Source organism: Lissotriton vulgaris, chromosome 7, assembly GCF_964263255.1.
Source record: "Lissotriton vulgaris chromosome 7, aLisVul1.2, whole genome shotgun sequence".
Lineage (NCBI taxonomy): Eukaryota > Metazoa > Chordata > Amphibia > Caudata > Salamandridae > Lissotriton > Lissotriton vulgaris.
Window position 1 is genome coordinate 787,083,978 of NC_141695.1, and position 18,199 is coordinate 787,102,176.

Below are 18,199 nucleotides of genomic sequence, written 5' to 3' on the forward strand. Positions count from 1 at the left end.
AATGTAGAGGAGAGTACCGTGAGATGACTTTCAGGAGAGTGAAGTGTGTGTGTGTGCATGTGAGCGTGTGGTAGAGAAAGGCGAGACGTGGGGTAAGACAACTCACTGTGCCATTGAAACCAAGCTACACTTGACTAAAGAGCCTCAATCAGAGCAAAACCAGTCTTGGGTTGCTAGTGTTCCAGTTCATACAGGGCCTGGCGGTTCGAGATGGACTGTCCCACTGGAACAGGACCAAGAATGATTTGCACATGCCTTGGTCTAGTCTAAGGTAGCATGATGGGCAAAAGAACAATGGTTGGAATGCTACCCGAGCACTTGCTAGTGGTGAGTCTTAATGCAAGCATTCTTCCCATCACCTTCTGTGTGTTTGATATTACCAGTACATGGGGCGCTACTGGCTCTAGAGGGGGATGGTGCAGAAAGATGTGCCTTCCACCAGGGTGGCAAAAATACTAGTACTGGTCCAAGATGGTGGAGCAGGACATAGAAACAGGTTCTAGAAGGAAGTACCAGAGAAGGTAGGAGGGATAGAGGGTACAAGGTGTAGCATGCTCCCATGTAGACGAGCGATTCAGCTCCCTACATAGGGCTAGTAAGCACTACTGAAATATTGCAATAAAACACTATAGCACCTTCAAAGCACCTCCTCCCATAAACCAGCAAAGTCCTTCGGCCCTCCTGCAGCTGCTGTCTGCGCCTTTAACCCACCCTCCTCCCTTTGGAACTAAGACACAAAACGTGCAAGCGCAGCAAAATCACAGCCTTTAACTACAATTTCAGGAAGAAAAAACTAGTTTAAAAGAATGCCAGGAGGAATTCTTTTTTAATTTAGCTGAGACTGCAGAGAGCATTTGCACATGGTGGAAGCCAGACTGCAGTGAATTATACACATTATGTACACACACATATATGTATATATATATATATATATATATATATATATATATATATATATATATATGTGTGTGTGTTTGTGTGTGCATATATAAACACACACTCTTAATGGATGTCTGCCCAGGTTATAGCGAAGTGTACAGGAAGTTAGCTCAGTGAGTTATTGAGCCCACTGCAGGGATCGGTGTGTACCCTAAGATCATCTGAAATCTCAGACAGGAATATACATCCTTTCATGTTTTAAGTGATAACACGTGTGGAAGCTCTTCGGGTATTGGAAGAACACGTTACTTATCTTCCGTATTGTTCTTTCTGGTGTTTACTCAATCTAATTGCAGATCTCTTGCATTTAGAATATCCATAGGGGCTAAACTAGATCCAGATTTTTAACCAGGGGTGGCTCCTCCATTAGGGCGGAGGAGCGTCCTACAGCCTACATAGACAAAAATGGCCTCCCCATAGGCGCCTGGCTAAGCGCCGCCATTGCAGCGTTGTGATTGGCTGAGGGAAGGGAGGCTGCCTGTGGCTGCTTCCTGTTCAGGAGAGAAGCAGGAAAACGCTGGACCCGGGAAGGTAAGTTTTTTTTCAATTTTAATCACCAGCTCTCAAAGATAAGGGAACAGGAAAAGGGAATTAACACAGAACTATTTTTCGCAGAATGCAAGCGCCAAAGACAACAATTATTAAGAAAAAGAATTTCAAAACAATGGAGAGGAAACTACATAACTGTTTTTACATGGTCTAAGAAACACTTGACAATAACTGGAGACAAGTCAATGTATTATGTTTACTACAGAAACAGAAAATATCATCAAGACTAATGAGTGGCATTCATGCAGGTCCTCCTCTTCCATGAGTCTTTGCACATGAACATGCAAGACGCAGCAGCCATGGGCTATCAGTATACTTAAAACAATGCTTCACACGCATTAAAGCCTACAGCCCACCTTTTGGTTGCTATAGACTTTGCTGATGCTATTTAGCAACGGCAAAAAAGAAAAACAATGCTTGGGACCAATACTGTGCACCATTAGAACCCCCCTTCAAAAGTACATGTTCAGGCAGGTGTGTCACGATTCATGAAGCATATGCATCATGACACTACGGAGGCAGAGAAGGGTAATGTAAACGTATGAATGCTATGGAGCAGCCTATATTTGTTTGTTTTTTAAGTTTACCATTCTAAGATAGCAAATCCCAATCTTGGAGTGGCAGGCCAAAAAAAAAAATGTGTGCAACAGCAAATTTTGAAAATGAAGTACCTCGACAACAAATTGCAGCTGCTGAATCCTCCAAAAAGGAAAAGAAAAAAAATCCTAAAAAGGAACAACAGGAGGGAATAGGGAAGCAATGGTGGGGCAGGCCAGGTAATGATGGGAAAAGTAAATGCTGCAGAGTGGAGCGAAGCAGTAAATAAACAGAAAAAATATCGAAACATGGAGCAGTACCAGTGAGGCGGGTAAAAATGTTGGGGAATATAAATTTGTTGGTGAGGAGTGGGTAGTGAAAGGGTGAGTTTGAAGTGGAGGGCAACTCAGAGTGCAGGCGGATGTGAGGGAGGAAAGCAGAACAAAGGGGACTGAGCAAAAAACATCAAACACATACCCTTTTCAAAGTAGAAAGTTTCCTGAATGTGAGAAGTGGAAGGATACAAGTCAAACAAACCAAAGGAAGGTAAAGAAGCTCTGCTCCAGTGAATGGACGAACTTAAGAAGGAGGAAGGCCACCCCAAAAAGCAAGTAAGCAAACCGTGACAAGAAAGCCAACAAACTGTAAGCAGTGGGCTGACACAAAGTCCTCTGTAAGTCCTGGTAGTTTCCACATTTGGTATTGAAAAACAAATAAAAGCTGTCTGAAGGCAAAACCCAAACATTTATGGGTAAGAGAGCACGATCACTGAAGAAACACAGCATTTTCACAAGGACGACCTACCCTTGGCTGCCAGTTTTCGTATTGCTTCTGTAAATTTGCACCAATAGTTTCCAAAGCTTTCTGTGGCCCCATCGACAGCGGATCTGAGGGAGAGAGCAAATAACTTTTAAAAAAAACTTTGGGCAAATGATTTGGTACAGTTAAGTATTTTTTCATAGTAATTCATCAAAGGCGGACGAGCAACACCAGGCCCAAGCAGTCACAACAGTTTCAAACAAGCTAGCTCAAGTCTCCACCTGTCCCTTTAAATGCTCCTCCACTTTAACTCTGTTTACACTGAGTACGGCACCACCAAAGGCCTGCTAAAATTCAGCACCTTTCATGTCCAATGTTTACTGTACAGTAATTAACCTGTTCAGGGATTAAAATGTCTAAATAGCAATGAAACATCTTAATTAATTAAATTAGAAGGCAAGTCATGGCCCAAAATATAAAATTCAAGGTTTCTCTGAGAGATTAATAAGGGCACACCCACTACATTAAAGACAACATAACTCCAAAAAACGGTAGTAATTTAAAAGGCAAAACGAGAATACATGGTTTCATTTCACAGATGTTTGACAGACGGAAATGGGTTGTTTTTAACCACAAAAGCAATCTCAGTAGCAAAGCCGATCAACAATTCAAAATGAAAACCAGATTTTAGGCAGACGAAAAATAAGGAATAGAAATAGATGGGAAATAAAGAAGGTTGAGTAGGCAGAGAATCTGTGTTACTAGGACTAAGTTTTAAGAAAATTATAAGCTGTAAAAGATTCAATCGCAGATAGACAGGTTGAGAAACGTTCTTGAAGAGAAACAGTAAACAAAAATGGAAAAGAAAATGTGTAAATTATCAGCACAGTGAGAGGCTAGACCATGGCCAAACAAGATAGTGGAACCTCAAAATGAAGTGCGTAAAGTGCAGAAGAAGATACCTTTCTTTAAAATTAAAATAAGCAACCAGAAAGATAAGCACCAAGAAAGGATAATTATTTCCCTAAACCGTGGATCAATGTTCCTCTAGGAGATTTCCAAAATAAGTTGCTATGACGTCTGGCAAGTACCAAGGCTAGGTCAGTGAATCTTGACAGGACCGCGTTAACTTTGATTTAGGGTAGAGGCCCAATAGGCAGGTCACTGATGAACGGCCTATGTTGCGGCATGTGGCAGCGTTAATGCACAGCATCACTGAGTTCCAGTATGAGGTGAGGGTCGCAAAGCCCCATACCATGTGATAAAAGTCTGCCCCTAGCATTTGGCAGCGAGGACTGCTGCATGTGTTCCTAGGAACAATAGATTAATGTGTTTGGGTGTCAAGTACGCCCCGTGGATGTAATATGATTGGATAAGCCTGAAGCAAGCATTGCAGGATATGCAAAGTATATACCTTGGGATGTCCTGCAGCCCTTCTCTGTAAGGGCATGATCCATGTTCTGTGACCATCGGTTCCGCAAGTCTGTGGGCACACTCAGAGTCTAGGCTGCCAGTGCTGTGTAAAGGACGGTGATCTCATGAGATTGGCTAGAGGTAATACAGATTGTCTAGCCCTTTATGTTACGATTGTTCCTGGCCATCTGCACCCCCATACTCAACATGTGTGCTACCACCACCCCGTAGAGAGAAAGTGGTATGTCACATTTCTCAGCAATATCCTTAAAATCCTGTATTGTATTATCTTTGTACCAATGCCCGAGCCTTGCATTGCCCCGATTCTCCCAATCCCATAACCCTGTTTTATTTCCCTCATGCAGGAGGTGAAAAAGTATCATCATGGGAAGATTCTTCATGTATGGGACTTTTGTCTGTGTTCGTTGAACGCCCCTGGACTATGCGAAGCTCAGTTTGCTTAGTAAGGGGTAGGGCCTGTGGGGCCAATATGAGCATGCGGGGAAAAATAGCAGCATCAGGAGGGAGACTCGATTCGGCACAAGGCGCACCCCCATTGGCATGCATTCCTCACCCGCCCTATTTTCAATGTTTTCAAAACGCATTCCCCCTTTACTTTTGCAGCAAGGTAGTAACACTCTACGGTGGGAAGTCTGAGCGCAGTCAGCATTAGTCACTGGTGTCCCATTCCCCAGATGAGGTGGAGTAGCAGGCTGTCCATCTCACAAAAGGTGGCTTTTGGGAGCTTTATTGGGAGTCCTGCGAACTAATATACAAGATGGGGAAGAGTGCCACCCTGCATGCCACAGACAGTAGAAGAGTCAGCCAGAAGGTGATAGAGGATTGAAGGGCAGATAGGGCTGGTTGCAGGTTACCCTTCAGTGTCTCCACCACTGTGAGATAAATACGGACACTTAGAAAGTTGCAGGAGCATGGCTCCCAGCAGAGATCTGGTCCTACCTCTGGCATAGAGGCCTGTGTGTTTCTGACATTAATCAGGAATGCGTTTGATTTGTCCCAGCTCCCACAATTGCCCGAGAAGCGGCTATATGTGCCAGGGTGCCATGCGCCCTCCACAACATCTGAGCATTCCCCCACCTGAAAGTAAAGCTAAAGGTTATTCGCATAGAGTGACACATACAGTGACTGATTGGCAGCCAGTTTCTCTTGATAAGACTGGCCTGTGCAAAGAATTAGAGCCAGATGATTCATAGCTATTGCAAAAAGAATTGGTTACAGTGGGCAGCCTTGCCGTGTGCGACGCTCAATCTGGCAACGTACCGATATGCCACCGCCTGTCCTTTCTCTAGCCGTCTATGTTGAATAAATAAGCCGTATCCACCAAAGGAAACCGCTTCCCAGTCCCATGTTGGCCATAGAGCATAGAGAAAATCCCAATATATGGAACCAAAAGCTTTCTCTATGCCTATGGAGTTATCAATGCCTTGGGGTGTACTCCTTTGAAGGGGCATGAGTATTTGAACGAGTTGGCGGATGTTGGGAATCGTGCTACCTGTGCGTATAAATCCCATTTCATCGGGGTGTACGAGGGCACCTATATGAGGGTGAAGTTTGGTAGCCAGAATCTTTCTTAGTATTTCATAATCAACATTCAATATGGAAAGGAGCCTATACAATGTTATGTGTTCTCTGTTTTTTCCTTTGAGCTGGGATACCAGTAGCGCCTCCCCTTTGGTTGGCAGGAGGTTCCAGTCGTTCTGGCTGCATTTTATAGCGTAGTCCAGATCAGAGCAAGCACTTCTACATGCATCACGTAAAATTGTAGTGGGAGCCCGCATAATCGGGGAACCTTGCTCCTGGCTAGGTAGGGATTTAATTGCTCCCCTCGCGGCTTGGACTGTGATTTCCCCTCGTACTCTGACTGCCAGTGTAAGGGGAGACTCTGTGTCTACAGCCAGCACAAAGTCTTGCAGGGCCTGTGGCGAGGCTGTGCCAGAGCGACTGAAAAGGATGGAAAAGTAGGACAAAAAGACCGTAATGATCTCTTCCCTACTATAAACCAAGTTGTCGCCTACAGTTTGTACCTGAAGTATTCGAGATTCCTTTCAGTCATGGTTGGCCAACCAGGCCAGCATTCTGCCAGTTTTGTCTCGTTCCGAATGAGCCCTAGTGATGTAGACTCTATAGTCATATGTGCGAAGGCGTTCAATTAGTGCAAAGTTTCGCCCCTTCTTCAGTAAACTATCGTGCAGCACCAGGGCAAACTCAGCAGGGAATTCTAATTGTGGCATTAGTTGATGCTGGGCCAGGATCTCTGCATGGTGTTGGGCTTGGGCCCTACCATGAGGGAAATACAATGACCTCACAACGGTTTTGAATGCCTCCCATTCTACCAGTGGTGAGGAAGCCATGCCTGGATTTTCCCTGAAATACTTGTCTCTGGTGCCTCCCAATGCTGTTTTGAAGCCAGTCATCTAGGGCCGCAACTATAAGAATCCGGTTTGGGATGCAGGGTCTGGTATTAATCCAGGCCAGAGATATTAGCAGTCAGTTATGGTCACAATAAGTTTTCGCTAAGTATTAAATTCCTGTCGACCTCGCATAGACCGGTAGGAGCAGAGGAAAGCGTCAAGGCGCACTGATGACTTATGCAAGCCAGCGTAGCCCCGCCCCTGGGTTATGGGCCATCCAGTCTGCTAACCGGTGGTGCAATGATCGAGCCACTTTCTGGATTGGCAAAGTGTGGGGGGTTGGGCAGATATGTCTAAGGCAGTGTCCGCCACACAGTTGAGGTTTCCCTCAGTTAATAGTGGGTAGTGGTGAAGGGGATTTAAGGTGGCCAAAACAAGGGTTGTCTTATGTTAGGGGAATATTCGTTCACCAGAGCAATGTCCTTGCCATTCAACTTGCCCACTAGTAACAGGTATCGGTCCTTGGGATCCATGATCTCTATCTGAGGTAGGGAGGGAATCCCAGGAAGGACCATATTAGTACCCCCTGTGCAAAGGCAGAGTATGCAGTACCGTACTTTTTGCACGTCCAGAGTTTTTTTAAAGCCAAACCCTATGCTTTTGTTAATTATGTTTCTTGGAGAAAGGCAATGTGCCCCTTTCATCGCATGAGATATAGTTCAATTTTAGGCCTTTTGGAGGGGAAATTAACACCTCTGACATTCCAAGTGACTACCCGTACAGTAGAGATGGTGCTAGCCATGAAGGCAAAAGTGTGTGGGAGACCCCGTTATCCATGCTACCCAACCCACAACTTCCGTCAATCTCAATCAGAGACTTAGAATTTAGAAAGTCATCCCTAGGTGCTTCAAACAAAGAACAATAACGGTGCCCCCAGAAAGAGGACGAAACAACAACATATCCCAACCATACACCCCTGGACAGACATGCCGCAGCGCTCTGTTCAAACAAATCAAAACCTGCATGTGAACACTGCTCCAAGGAGATGAAAGTGACCACCCCTCAAGCTTGGAGGAAAAAGCATGCCACCCTGTATCTGTAGATAGTTTAGCTGTCTGTTGCCCAGCGCCAGAGCCTCACGAAAGAGGAAGAGGGTATGAGGAGCAGCAGCCTTCTGCGGAAAGGTTGTTGGCAGTGACTCCTCCCCACACTGTTCACAAAGCCCCCTGGCTCCATCCAGCAAGGGTGTCCGGCACCTCAGCAGACAATGAATTCTGAGGATTGCGGTGTGACCTTGGCTAATACAATGCTGGAGTCTGAGCCAGGGATGCTAACAGATCGTGATCCAGAATCATCCCCGGATGTAGTTGTACCTCCGCAGTCACTCTCAGGGCACCCCATCAAGGGCACTGCCCTCCCAGGCTTGCTGCAGAGTGCCTTCCCCTGCGGCGGGGGCACTTACGTCGTCGTGGTGCCAGTATTTTGTTTTGGGAACGTTGTCGCCCCTGGGCATCATAGGTTATCAATCCAGTACCATTTCGCCACCAGGGTGTCGAACAACAGTGGTTTACCATGCTGTTGGACCCTTAGTCTGGCTGGGAAGAGCCTGGCAGAGGGGAATAAGAGATCATATAATCTTTTCTTGACTGCGAGGAACATCACTTAGTTTTTGGATGGCAGCCATGAAGTCCAGGAAAATAGAAACTCTCAAATTGTCTACTTAGTAAGGACCACTTGCTGTAAGAGTCACAGTTTCTGAAATGAAGGAACTGGGCTACCATGGGCGTGGCGGCTTCCCAGCTCCGGAGGTCTGGACAGCACCCTGTTGGTTCACTCAGGCGCATAAAACTTTGAGAGTCCTTCTGGGATGACCACCTTCTGCAGCCAGTCCTCCAGGAAAGATATCGCATACAGGACCACCTTGGGGGAGTCCTTCAATCCACCTACACCTGGCTGGCCACGCTGGTCCACCGTGGGGTCAGCCTCTAAGTCCAGAACAGGGGCAGGAAGTAACAATGCGACTTACGGGGTCCGGCAGATTCACGCTCCATTTGGCCAGGCGAGCCCAAGCCTCTCTGGCACTACTGCGCCTCTTCCAGGCATCTCTCAGCTGTCCAGCAGGAGGCATTCCTCCAAGTCGGGGCAGGGCCCAGAGGCTGCCAGTATCATATTTCTGCCCCGGCACCTCATGGTCCGGCTGTCTACTGCAGAGCTAAGCAGCGGGCGGGCAACCCAGGGAAAGCTGCTTTGGGAAATCGTCACGATCTGTTCCCGACTGTAGTCCACTAGCAGCAAGGGGGGTTCACTTACAGTTCCCAGAGCCAGCCCCAGAAGAAGGATTTTTGGAAAGACCCCAGGCTCGGCGAGGAGCGACGCAGAAGAGCTCCTTAATCCATGGTGGTTGACTTCACCTCCCAATGAGAGAACGCCCTTGCCATCAAAATCTATCACGTATGGCAAGGTTCTCCAGCTCCCCAGGTTCTGTGAGGTTTGGCCCTAACAGTCAGGAACAGGGTGTCTGGTAAAGCTATACTGCGGCACTGGCCATTCACAATCAAGTTGGTCGTACACCCAAATACAGACTTGCCTCCGAAGTAGCCTGATCAAGGGGCTGCAGTGGAGCAAGACATCTCCATTTTCAAAATAGGCTGGTCTGCATTCTGACAAAATATCTGTCCAGTACAAGGGCTGCAGTGCCATCCAGCACGAATCAAGCCAAGGATCCTGTGTGTGGCTCAACACTCTCTCACAGGACAAGTGAGGGGATCAAGGGCCCTTGCTCAGTACGACACAGGCTCGGGATGCTTGCTATGGAAAGGGTGCAGTAGGGTGGGGAAAAGTGGACAAGGTTCAACAAGCAGGAACAATATTTGGTCTGCTTTCAATGATTCTTGCACTTCGCTTAGCCCTCCATTGTGGCATACTGCTCTGAACCTTAGGAAAGCTGCTGCCTCTCAGGATAACCACAGGTTGGTTATTAAGATAACACAATGTTCTACTTTCACCATGGAATGCTCAAAATCTGCACAATTCAGGGGAAGAAACAACAGGAAACAGGCATCATGTAGTCTCATGTTCTGGAAGATACTCAGGTTGTCAGTGTTCTGTTTAAAGTACTGGCTAGAAAAACACTAAACGTAATACTGTTCATGGATGCTGGACACTGATCCAGCTCACATTAGAAAGTCAGCATTATTTGAATGTAAAATGCCATGTCCAGTCAATGACGGAAAGGCTTGGTGAGACCCCAAAGTCAGGCATCCAAAAAATAACAAATGTTTAGTATTCCTCAATTTCAGTAGAGCAGAAATAGTACGATATAAACAGGCTATAACTGCAATGCACTGTGGGAAAGGAAACGCCTAGGCCAGGCGATATTTAACACATATCAAGTATATTAATTCCAGACATACAATAAAAACATCAATACCACAATTTTTTATATGAAAATATTTCATTTTATTATTTTTATTACCTTAGAAAATTTGAGTATAAACCATGTCAAACCGTCATACACCAATTACACCAAATCTCCAAAATATGATATACTTAACTTTTGAAAAATTCTAATCACAGATAAGATTATGGACTACCCCACGCAGACCTGCTACGTGAACACAATGTTGTAAAATAACAGGACCCATGAATCTAGGATAGAAAGCCTGTTGATACGCTTAACTCCTCGTTTGAACTTTCCACAGTTCCAGCCCTATGGAAACACGCCATGATAACGCCATTGCTAAAAAAGCCCTCAGCAAATCCGGAAATTCCAGCTAACTATAGACCCATATCCCTGCTCCCTGCCTTTTCCAAATGCTTGGAAAGACACGTCCACTCGGTCTTATCCACCTTTGCGGAAGAAAACTCGCTTTTGCACCCCTACCAATCAGGCTTCCGGGCTGGTTTCGCGACTGAAACCACCCTTCTAGGAGTTACGGAACGCATCCGGAATCTCCTCGATAATGGTCAGACGGTCGCGCTCGTGCTTTTAGATCTGAGCGCGTCCTTTGACACCATATCCCACGAAACTCTAATCAAGGTGTTATACAGAAATGGTGTCCGTGGAAAAGCCCTTGATTGGATTTGTTCCTTCCTGGCGAAACGAACTTTCCAAATAACATCCTCACTGGCTTGTTCTGATACCTTCAATGCCCCCCACGGAGTGCCACAGGGATCTATATTGAGTCCCCTGTTTTTTAATCTTTATATCAGACCCCTAGCCGAAAAATCTGGACTTACCCTTATGTCCTACATCGACGATTCCCAAATTATTTTCTCTCTATCTGAATCTTGCCCGACATCCCCATCTCTCCTCAAATCAGGGCTTCAAAACATCCTCAATTGGATGACAAGAAACCAATTAAAGCTCAATGGAGACAAGACAGAGATTCTACTCTTGGGAAAACGTCAAGATCTTTGGAATCCTTCACACTGGCCAAATCAGATGGGTAATTTTCCTGAAACCAGTGGCTCAAGTTCGCAATCTGGGAGTCATCATGGATAGCTCCCTCTCCATAAGCCAACAGGCCAGCAAAGTTGTCGGCCTATGCCTTACCATCATTAAATAGTTGAGGAAAATCCTTTGGATGCTGCCCTCCTCCACCCAAAAGACCGTAGTCAATGCCCTCATAACATCACGGCTTGACTACGGCAACATTCTGTACCTTGGCTCCAACAAAGCGGTAGTCAGTCGACTACAACTTGTCCAGAACGCAGCAGTCCGACTACTGTGCAGAATCCCAAAAAATTCCGGAGTCTCAAGCTACCGTCGGGAACTCCACTGGCTCAAGGTAGAAAGCAGAATCCGTTTTAAAGCCCTGAACTACATGTTCAGAATTAAAGCGGGTACTGCACCCAAATACCTTCTAGCTCTGGCTCACCCCTACACTCCCAAGCGTAATCTTCGCTTGCAATCTGCTGCCAACTTCTGTGTACCAAGATTTAAATTGGCAAGAATGGGAGGCAGATCTTTTTCCCATCTTGGACCATCCCTCTGGAACGCACTCCCTCCCTTCATTCGAAAGGAGGAAAACCATGTCAGGTTCAGAAAGCACGTCAAGACCTGGCTATTCATACAATAACAAGAATAGCCAGAAAATCTCTCCTGACTTCTTTATGCTGTGTCTCGGCGCCGGGAAACTCTTTTTGGGTAGCTGTAGCGCCTTACAAATTTAAAAAATAAAATATAAATAAATAAATAAACCCTGAACAGGCAAATACACTGTGGGAAAGAAAACGCCTACACCAGGCGATATTTAAAACATATCAAGTATATCAATTCCAGACATACTATAAAAACATCAACAATACCAAAATCGACATTTTTTTATATGAAAATATTTCATTTATATTCTTTTTAACTGCAATGCAGGCTGCAATATCACAGGCATCATGGCATACCATTACTCCTCAAAGGAAATAATATCTTGTTAACGGGTGAAATGCATAGAGTCTACACAAGAGTAGTTAGTAAATCTCGGATACTCATTACCAAACTGCCAGACAGTCAGTCAAAAAAGGGTAGCAGGAGCTTACACTCTGGAGAACAAATTAGGGAGGCAATCTGGTACCCTACTCCCTTTTACTAGAAGCATATGGCTCAGCTGGGCAGCAGAGTTGGCTCGGTTGTCAGAGTGGTCTGAGGGTTTACAGCAAAAAGTTGATCCGCAGAACATGTAGGGAAAAGGATAAGGACAGCATGAGACAGTTGTGTCTTGCAGTGCCACACCTTCAGTGTACACATTTGCACAGCAGTATTAAAACAAAAATATTAAAATCAATGCCCTTCTTAAAATGCACTTAGTTTGTTGCATAATTGCTTTGTACGTGTGCCCAGTGCAACTGCCTCTCACCTAAAAGGTGGGCCATAGCCCCAATACTACATTACAAATGTCCTTTGCCTCTAACCAGAAGGGGAAACCTTGCCTCCAAAGAGATGATGGAACTCAGCCCCAAATGCAAGAAACTGCACTTGTTAAGAAAAAGGTCACATAAAAATGTATTGTGGGGCTATCTTCCGTATATCCTGAGGAACTTGTGAAAATGGCTCTAGGATGCATGCAGTAGATGGGTGTCTCATGTGAAAGATGTATCCCAGAACTGTGTATGTCTTTGGCTCAAGATAGGTTAGGGGTGATCAAAAAACAAGAAACCACCCAAAAATAATACCATCAAACTTAAATCTGGAATAGTCAAGAAGGATCTTCCCCAAAAATGGCATGGACACTCCCTGCAGCCTAAGACCTGATTATAATCGCATGAGACACTCAATGGTTTCACTAGCGGCAGTCAGCAATCTCAAACATCACTTGGCAGGGAGCGTCAGAGACCGTTGTCAAACAGTCTGACATGTACCTTACTAGCAATGACCAGTGAGGTTTCAAAAGAATAGGTGAACTAAGAAAGAGGTCTCAAAAGCATTTATAGGTGGTTATCATAGTTAGATCCCAGTATATTATGGCACTTACCATCTTTCGCATCTCATTAATTTTCTTTAACCTGTTGGGTGAGAGCCAGTCATTAATGCATTTCCCTGGCAACTAAGAGCAAACGTCAGGCAGAGTGACTAGCCAAGAGGTGCTCATCTACACACTCTAGATTAGGGTTCTCAAACCTTTATACTAACAAGAGCTACTTTTGTTCACTGAAAATTCCATTGAGCTACTAATATTATTAGAGTTGTACATATCCGACAAGATTACATTAGTTGCCACCTTATGCAAGTTATCAACCATGGTCACCTCTGTGCAGGATTGCAATCAGTAATGTAAACAAGCATTTGCAATGCAATAGGTCTTGCATTTACGCGAGTTTGAGCTATTGGCTTTGTAAATGACAATGTGTTTTATTTATGTTTTAGTTTTTAAAACATAAATAAAAGGCATGGTCATTTACAATGCCAATAGCTCAAACATGTGCAAATGTGAGACCTTATTGCATTGCAAATGTGTGTTATCATTTGGAACAATCCGGCCACAGCCTAAGTGACTATGCAATTCCAGACTGGATATTGCACCTGTTCCACATGTTGAGGGCCGCCACTTGTGTGCACCGTCCTTTCTCTGCACCCTATAACTGTAACACACAGTTATGTAAACAGTTTCTCCTCTACGCAGGTGAGGGTAACTGCTGCGGTTACATGTAGTTTGTTTATCTTACGCCCGTGGCCCGGCCCGCTGCTGGCGTCCTGAAGAGCATCTTTGCATTCCTCTTCGCTTCACACTCCGCGTAGATACTCATATTTCCTCTCCATCTCTTGCAATCTTCCTTGCAAAATTCCTTCATCTCTACAGTCTAATTTTAGTACAAGCTGCCTCTGGTGTTAATCATGTACTGCCTGTCTTCAATAAATAGAATCCATCGGGCACACTTTCTAGGAAGATATAAGTGTCAACCAAACGCCATGCTCAGACACGACAAGGCTACTGCTGGAAGGAGAGGGTAGGGGGAATGGACTCCAAACACTTTCCATGTAAATTTTCCTCCTGCAAAATTGACCCTTCACTTTGCGACATGCCACTGTCTCGTTGCAAGCTCTTCTCTTCTCTTCGGCTGCTTATCCTGCTGCTCATAGCTATACTTCTAAATTCTTTTGGTCTGTGTCTGCCAACAAACCTGCCTCGGTTGTTATTGCCTGCACTACAATTTACTCTAAAATGACGCATGTGTAGACTGTGACTTGATCGGCTCTTCTTGGATTCTGCCTACCCATGACGTAGAAACAGACGGGCTCAGTAAAGCGGATCTGGGAAGTTCTTTGGAAAAATGGAAAGGGATTTCTCGCTGTTTCATAACTAGCAGGATAATGGGAACGTTATATATCAATATATGTCCAAAAATGAAAATTTTCTGAGTATGAAACAGTGTTTATTCTAGCATATGATCCTATATGTTGCATCACAGTATGGCCGCAACTCTAAAGTCTTCATAGTCGTGAACTACAGACCGATCTGTTCACAATTTTCAATGCCCGCCTGCTTCAAAAGAGAAAGCGTGCATGGCGCTGAATGTAAGCAAGCGCGTCGTACCTGCAGAAAGAGAAAGACTAAAAAGAAAAAAGTGCTTAACCCTTTCGATGCTGATGACGAGCTCAGCTCGTCATCACCCACGGGTGGCGTGTGCTGATGACGAGCTGAGCTCGTCATGTAATGCGGAAAAATGAAAAAAGCCGCACAGCGCAAAAATGACGGCAGCAGCGATGCGGTTAAAGACTATATAACAGGTACCATGTAACAACCGAAGTAAAAGGGCCAGTCGCCATGGGAGATGACAAATGAAGACGAAGCGGTACTAAGGAGGGACTAGCAAGCCTATTCACGAATCAGAAGCCAGCATTTAGGAAGGACAATGACTCAAGCCATTAGCAACAATGGGCAAAGAGTGGGCGCGGCTTCTATTCCCTACTCCACTACAAATCTTGCAGAGCACTGCATGCACACGGACTCTAGGCTCGACCTAAAAAGGCTTGGTCAATTTTGAATACTTCTACAAGGGTAATACATAACAGCCAAAGAAGCAAAGCTCCCTGGCACCAAGCTAATAATATTAGTAATAAGTTTCCTAATGCTGCATAATTAATCATTCAAATATCAGCTTCAAATGTGTTTTGGAAATTATGGACTCTGAAAATACACACATTTTCATATCAAATATACACTTTTCAATTGTGTTATACATATATTAATTCAACCAAACGACAGCTTCTATTTTAGGAGGCTGTTCTGCATACAGGAGAGTTACTCATAGGTGGCTGGAGGGTCACCAGTAACTCACAAACAACTCGTTGGAGAAGTCTGCTGCAGATAACCTTTGATGTTCTAATAGGAGCAGTGGATCGGCTCAGTTACTGGAACTTGTACCTCACTAAAAAAGCACCACAGTTGCTATGGCAGAGCTAGGATATAGTCATAGACTGGCTTCTGGCTGTTTGGGCTGGGATGCTCCTGGTCTTCTATGGAACACTTCAGCAGGCAGTACCCTTTGGATCACCACTGCTAGTTTCATGATAGGCAGCTGCATTCTCAAAGCATAAGCACCCGTCTCACAAGCTATATTTCAGATTACCACCTCTAAAGTAATGCACCACGATGTAAGGTATAGGTTTAGTTCTTGGTGAAGTGGACAGGGCTCTTGCTCAAATTACAGGTAATGTTTCATGTGCAGCACAGTAAAGACTCTTCTGTGACTTTTCCATAAGCTGCCACAATTAAATAGATTAGGCTTGTTTGCCTATTCCTGCTCCAAGGCAAATAGCTTGAAAAATAATGTTCTGCAGACAGCGAGTGAAGAGTGGTGGGACACACAGATAAAGGAGCCCTTTCGTGGGATGCGAGAAAGGAAAACACCATGGTATCTATAACTGCCAGACGATATATCAGACCTGCAATAATAGTTATGGCACGCACAGCAATGAGAAACAGAATAAACAAGGGGAGATCGCACTGGAAGTTGCGCCGCCTGGGGAGCGGCAGAGAGCGTTTCTTCCCTCAAATGTACATAACTAGACGTTATCCATTGATTCACAGTTATACCCACATGGTGTCCTGAACAGTCTGTCTGGAAGATTACTCCCTGGGAAAGAAGTGGGTGAAATCTGGGTCCTCTTCAAACTGGCAAATCATCATTCAGCAGATCAAAGTTAGCAGGTTGAAGGTGTGAGCCTGAAAAATGTCACCAACAGTAACAGTGGGTCTTTTAGAGGGGAAAAAGCAAGCTGCCGTCGGAGGGCACAGCTGCAAGCTCTGATCCGTCATGCTAATCAGGCACCAGATATGGCACTGGTTCTTAACCTGTGTCCCAGGAACCACGGGAAGTCTGGGAAGCCTACTTAGGGGTCCACAACTGCTTTGAAAATTAAATATTAACAGATTAGTGAAGTGTAATTAAATAAAGAAGCAAATCTAAAATTGACAATTTTAAAACGTTCTGTAAATGTGAAGGAATTTGAAATTGGAGGCTAAAAATTAAGTTGGAATTTTCAGATTGATTCGTGGGACAGTGTAAGTGCATCAAATGTAACATAGCAAAGACAATGGTTTTCCTTAATTTAAGGTAAAAAAGCTCCGCTCTTCTCATTAAAATGGTGATTTGTTTTTTTCAGATTTGTTTGTGATTTAAATAAAATATTACATCGTTTATGCATTCTTTTGAGGTTCCAATCACCGAAGTTGCTTAGGTCTGGATCCCTGGCTTCCAGTAATTACTTGGTGGGATCCCGGTACTCCAAACATTATTCAACTGGATCCCGCATTAGTCAGTAACGTTTAAGTGGGGGTGCACAGAAATCAAAAGGTTAAAAACTATTCAACTACAGCTTCAAATAAAGGCATGTATGGCATTGTCCAGAAAATACTCACGCGGCCTATTAGTACTCCTGATGGAATTAGTTCGAGGTCATAAGACGGCATTAAATATTGGTGAAAACAGCTACCTGCAGAACTTACATGTGATGTCAGAATACTTGGAATCCGTATTAACCATTGAGAGAAATATATAAGAAAACGGTCATATAGGACTGTAGTCAAGCCAACCACGGATGCTAAACATCAGAGATATTTAAGAAGCATGCTTCATACAGATCCCGTGGTTCAGCAGCTCCAAGGCTGCTACCTCTAGCCCCGATTCTTCTTCATAACAAATATTCGTAACCCAAGCAAATATAGCAACCATTCCTCTCGATTACAAGCAGTCTGATGTGCCACCATCTTACTGCCACTTTACTGTAAGACGCCGGTCATCTCTAGTGCCTCCGACTGGCAGATAATGCTCACCCTCTGCGGAAACCAGCTGAGGCTCATTTACTGACTGCGCATCGGTTGCTATTTTTATTTAGGTTTGCTCAAACCTGTATGTGACCTGCGAGTCACGAGCAGAGGACAGTCCAAATATGCGCCCATTTTTGTTCAAAGCGGAAAATTCAGACTTCTTATTTCCCTCTTGTTTTTTTGTTTTTCAGAAATCGTACACATTTAGGTCGTTTTGCACAGATTTTTCAAAATTGCCTCCAGATTTTTTTTTATCAATGTCTGAACTTTTAGGCTTAGAGAAACGTTGTCAGTTATTACCTTGGACTGGTAACACGGGAGGCATTGATTGAGGTATTTATTTCAATAGCAGCTGAGATGAGCGAGAGCTCTGCCTTGGGTACCAGTATAGGTTTCTGAAGGGGAGCCTTGCAGCCCCACTCACCCAGGCCCACAGTGACTCCTGGTCCTTGTAAGTGAGCGCGGCACGGATGTGCCTCTTAGAACATGTGTGCGCTGGGGCAGGGACCCAGGTATCAGAACAGAGGGGGGTTTGGCAGGAATGTATGACGTTACAACGAATTCCGTTGCAACGCATGCCTTTTCCACGCATGCGTTACAACGGAATTCATTTTCCACGCTTAACCTTTACCTCGAATATACCTTTAACACGCATACATTTACAACGTTTTTCGTTGTAAATGTATGCATGGTGAGGGCATACTCTTGATAAAGGTTATAACTCTCCCCTTAAATGCCCCCTGCCTCCACTCCTTATATTTACCCCTGCCCTTAACCCTTAATTTATATATATTTATTTTACTAAAATGCCCCTTGTAGGAGAGTAGGGTCTGCAATCCTATGATCACCCAGATTTTTTGCTTTTGT

At 44.6% G+C, this 18,199-nt stretch overlaps 1 protein-coding gene across 2 annotated transcripts in view; it reads right to left on the reverse strand.

The window, feature by feature from the left end:
• Nucleotides 1–18,199, reverse strand: part of RPTOR (regulatory associated protein of MTOR complex 1) — a 2,217,374-nt gene that overhangs the window by 1,821,411 nt on the left and 377,764 nt on the right. For both annotated transcript variants that reach the window (XM_086931040.1, XM_086931039.1), the window contains exon 3: nucleotides 2,830–2,912. In XM_086931040.1, the coding sequence (XP_086787166.1) occupies nucleotides 2,830–2,912 (83 nt within the window). The remainder of the gene's footprint in view (nucleotides 1–2,829; nucleotides 2,913–18,199) is intronic.